The sequence below is a fragment of the Nestor notabilis genome, unplaced genomic scaffold (genome assembly GCF_000696875.1).
Source record: "Nestor notabilis isolate BGI_N333 unplaced genomic scaffold, ASM69687v1 scaffold6363, whole genome shotgun sequence".
Classification (NCBI taxonomy): Eukaryota; Metazoa; Chordata; class Aves; order Psittaciformes; family Psittacidae; genus Nestor; species Nestor notabilis.
Window position 1 is genome coordinate 106909 of NW_009921411.1, and position 4271 is coordinate 111179.

At 44.6% G+C, this 4271-nt stretch overlaps 1 protein-coding gene across 1 annotated transcript in view; it reads right to left on the reverse strand.

The window, feature by feature from the left end:
- LOC104403091 (lysine-specific demethylase 4B-like) overlaps positions 1-4271 on the reverse strand; it is a 70697-nt gene that overhangs the window by 47042 nt on the left and 19384 nt on the right. Inside the window, 1 exon segment of the mRNA XM_010011130.1 lies at positions 3282-3331. Coding sequence (XP_010009432.1) covers positions 3282-3331 — 50 coding nt within the window.

Genomic DNA, 4271 nt, shown 5'->3' on the forward strand with positions numbered 1-4271 from the left:
CAAAATAAGAAGGACTGGGAGCTGCTGAAACAAGTCCAGAGGAAGCCACAAGGACGATCAGGGGCTGGAGTAGCTCCTGTATGGAGACAGGCTGAGAACACTGGGGCTGTTCAGCTGGGGAAGAGAAGCTGCTGGAGGCCTCAGAGCAGCTTCCAGTGTCTGAAGGGGGCTACAAGGGTGCTGGAGAGGGACCTTCATCAGGGACTGGAGTGACAGGACAAGGGGTGATGGGTTCAAACTGAAACAGGGGAAGGTCAGGTTGGATGTAAGGAAGAAGCTCTTCCCTGTGAGGGTGCTGAGGTGCTGGAACCAGAGAAGTGGAAAATGCCCCATCCCTGGCAGTGTTCAAGGCCAGGTTGGACAGAGCCTTGGGCAACATGGTCTAGTGTGAGGCGTCCCTGCCCATGCAGATGAGCTTTAAGGTCCCTTCCAACCCAAACCATTCTATGATTCCAGACCGATCTGCCCTACACACCACCCTCTAAAGGAAAAACAATAAGCATGTAGGAGATGTTAATATTCAGTCAAAAGAAAGGAAACAAAACATATTCCTGACAAGGCAGTGGAAGGAGGGACACGTATTCGCTGGCCACAGTGCTCACTCAAAAGGCTGGCAGAGCCAGTATGAGCTGACTCAGCATCTCAGCACCACTATTAAATAGCTCCAAGAGCCACACTGAGCTATCACACCCACCACAAATAATTAAACACACTCAAATTGCAGTAAAAAACCTGAACAAACCCCTTGATGTCAGCACTTTGCTCCCAGAAATGGCAGCTCAACCAGTGTAACACCATTTGCTTCAAGACCGTGTGTTTCACTCCGAGTGGATGATTCAGTAACAAATTATGTGTTTATGGGGATCAAAACTCATCACCATTGAGGAAAATAAATAACCCAAGGTCTGGAAACAAAACTAATGGATGAAAGGTAATGGAAAGGGTTTCAGGAAGGGGAAAGGATTACTGGATTCCAGATTTTCTTTTATTTTTGTCCTAAAAGCATTTCCATTAGAATTATGACTGTCTGCTACCAGCCCGTCGTCCCTCTCTGCAGTTCCTCTTTTTAATGCACAGTTTAAGTGGCTCTCATTAAGGCTACTAATAAAGAAGCACATTTTAAATGATTAGCACCAATAACATGGCAACACATTAACATTCTCTCCATGGGCTCCACAGCTCTCCCAGTGAGCCCATTTACAGCTCCACTATTCATTTTCCGTATTAATTGCACACTCATTTCTCCATAGTAAACTTCCTCATAGTATAGACCACTGATGCATGGGGCAGGAAGAATGCCCAAGCAGTAGTAATACTATTTCACTGTTGTTTCAAAACATCACCCATCCCAACTATTAAAGGTATTAAGCAAGAGAAAACTAACATAAAGATGAGATCATTGATCATTTGCTTCTGGTCGATACATCACCAACCACTGATGTGTCTCAAACACTGATCATCAGTAAGTCACAAACAGCAAGAGACTTGGTTCTACTTATGTCAGACATTGGTATTCCAGATTCTACAGGTCATCTGGATTTACTGGCTTTTTTAACAGCTTAAAAAGTAACTTTTAGAGTAACTGGCAAGTGACTAAACTGGAGATTGGAAACACAACGTTTCTGAGCAGCCATTTCCAATGTTATCTGTATTTAGGGACCATGGCTCTCAGTGCACAGGAAAACAATTCTACCATGCCCAGGGACATTTATCCCCATTTAGTCCAAGTTTATCCTACACAACCAGTTGCTCCCTTCAACACCTTCCCCTTTTTTAGCCAAGTATGAAGCAGTGAATGGACTGTCAGGCTGTCAGCAAGAAATGTCACTGTTGTGAACGTGCCTATTTGCTGGGAGAATAGTCTCAGAACTTTATTTTGCATCAACAGAGTCTTCAACTTTTCCTGCCTGCTTCTGCTGCACCACCTTCACCTCCAGATTTGGATGATTAAAGCGTATGTTGAAGATGAAACACAAAGATTTGGAGTTAACTACTCAAGGACAGGAGCTCTTTTTAGCTGGGCAGCACCCAGGAGATTCACAAGTGAATGAAAATAGCAACAAAACCCAACACAACATCAACAAATTAAAACAAATAGACACTTCTGCAGCCAGAAAACTTCCCTGAAGCCCCCAGCATTCCCAACTGGAAACCAGGAGACATGCCAAGGACAGGATGCTGCAGTGTGTGTGCACAGCTTACACTGGAAGTGGCAGGGAGAAAGGCAACAGCTCACACACAAGGTGTGCTCACAGGCAGCTGAGGCCAAAAGCTTACAGCCAGCCTGGTGAGAGGTAGATTTCACCCCAGCTCAAGCTAGTCCTGCTTTTTCAACCCCATTTTCTTTCTTTGTTTCTTAAGATAGTCTTTGTCATACTGAAAAGATAAAGGAGGATGAGGTTGGAATAAAAGGGAAGCAACCAAATCCAGTATGTATGTGAGAACCCCACTATTCTCCATGAATAAGTATTCTCCATGAATGCTGTTGTTACATCTCTAAGGTCTTTCCCGCTTAAAACTGAAAGTAATCTAATATTGTCTATGCAACATTCATAGTGCAGGAAGAAAGAACAGTTCCTACCAGCCCTTCTCCCTGGAGAAGGTGTGTATGGGGGTGTCAGGAAGAGCCCCCAGCTGCACTCCACACAACCAGAGCAACAGTTCTCATCTCAGTGTGACAAACCTCACATTACAAATGGAGGTGAATGATGGGTTTCTTATTAAACCCATTTCCCAGACATGAAGCCACTGGTCTCAATGCCTCCGTACTCAGGGAGGTTTCTATCAGTTTTATTTAGGGTCAGAGTGTGTCAGAAGACTGAGGCTTTGAGAAAACAGTTGTACTAGCAGGAAAGTTCAGCCACAGGTTTTGTGCCTCTGAAGCCATTACACCAATGCAGCAGGTTCACCAAGCAGCTCTTGCAAGAGAATTTTAAGAGCCAGTTTGATGACAATTCTTTATCAATCTGTTCCAAACAAGGGGAGGATTCTTGCTTCTGTTTTCACCAAGAACATACCCATGTGTTGGTCCAAACACAGGAGGAAGGTACAAGTCCAAACACTATGAAGGTGCTGAGGTGCTGGCACAGGGTGGCCAGAGAAGCTGTGGCTGCCCCATCCCTGGCAGTGTTCAAGGCCAGGTTGGACACAGGGGCTTGGAGCAACCTGCTCTAGTGGAAGGTGTCCCTGCCTGTGGCAGGGATTTGGAACTGGAGGAGCTTTAAGGTCTCTTCCAACCCAAAGCAATCTGGGATTCTGGGATTCTATGAAGCAAAGCTCACCTTTTGCCAGGCGTTCCAATCTCTTGCCGTGCTCGGGAGGTATGGCATACCTGGGAGAGAGTTAACACAGAAGAAAACAATCATCACTCTATAATGTAAAAACAGCAAAAGAAAACAAAGGCTGGAAACAAGCGTGGTCAGAACTTTTAGCACAGCACATTCACAATTAATGGCTGGAAATATAACCAGTATTCCCTAAGTCTGGAAGGTATCAGTCACACGTAATACATGGAAGGCGGCCAGTAGTTTACTCAAAGTCCTCACACATGGTATGTGATGTGTGTTATCTTCCTGCACGTTCTGCAACAGCACCACAGGACTTCACAAGATAGAAGAAAAACTGAGAAGACAAATCAGTAGAGGGAACAGCAGACATGGTTTCTGCTGGAAAGATACCTGCAAAATGAAACCTTGAGGCTGTGATAAAGATTAACACACAACTAACTTCAGAGGGAATGGAAAGGTGTGAAGTAGGGTTGTGTTCACTGCTGTAGCTACAGCAAATTAAGGTAAACTTATCCAAAGAAAACTCTAAATATTCTTCATTTTATTCAAAGTAGTAACTATTCTTCCCAACGGCTGAAACAGTCACTCCTTGGATCTGTGCTGGATTGTGCTGCCTCATGGGGAATCACAGAATTAAACTGTTTGATCATTTCCTTGATGAGGTGAATGAAAAAGCAGAGTCTCCCGAGGAAAACACTGAAGGGTTTAGGAATCAACTTCTAGTTTTGTTATGTTCGGGGTTAAAAGAGTGCAAAGGAATTTGATTGAAATGGGGTTTTCTCCCACAAGTGCAAAATACTGAACATAATTCTGAAAGAAAAACCCCCATCAAGTGCCTGAAGTCACACACAAACCTCATTGGGATGTTCTCCTGTGATCGATGGAGAACAGCAACGGAGTCTTACTGCTACTTAAGAGGGGAGATTGAGGTGAGATGTGAGGCAGAAGCTCTTCCCCGTGAGGGTGCTGAGGCGCTGCCACAGG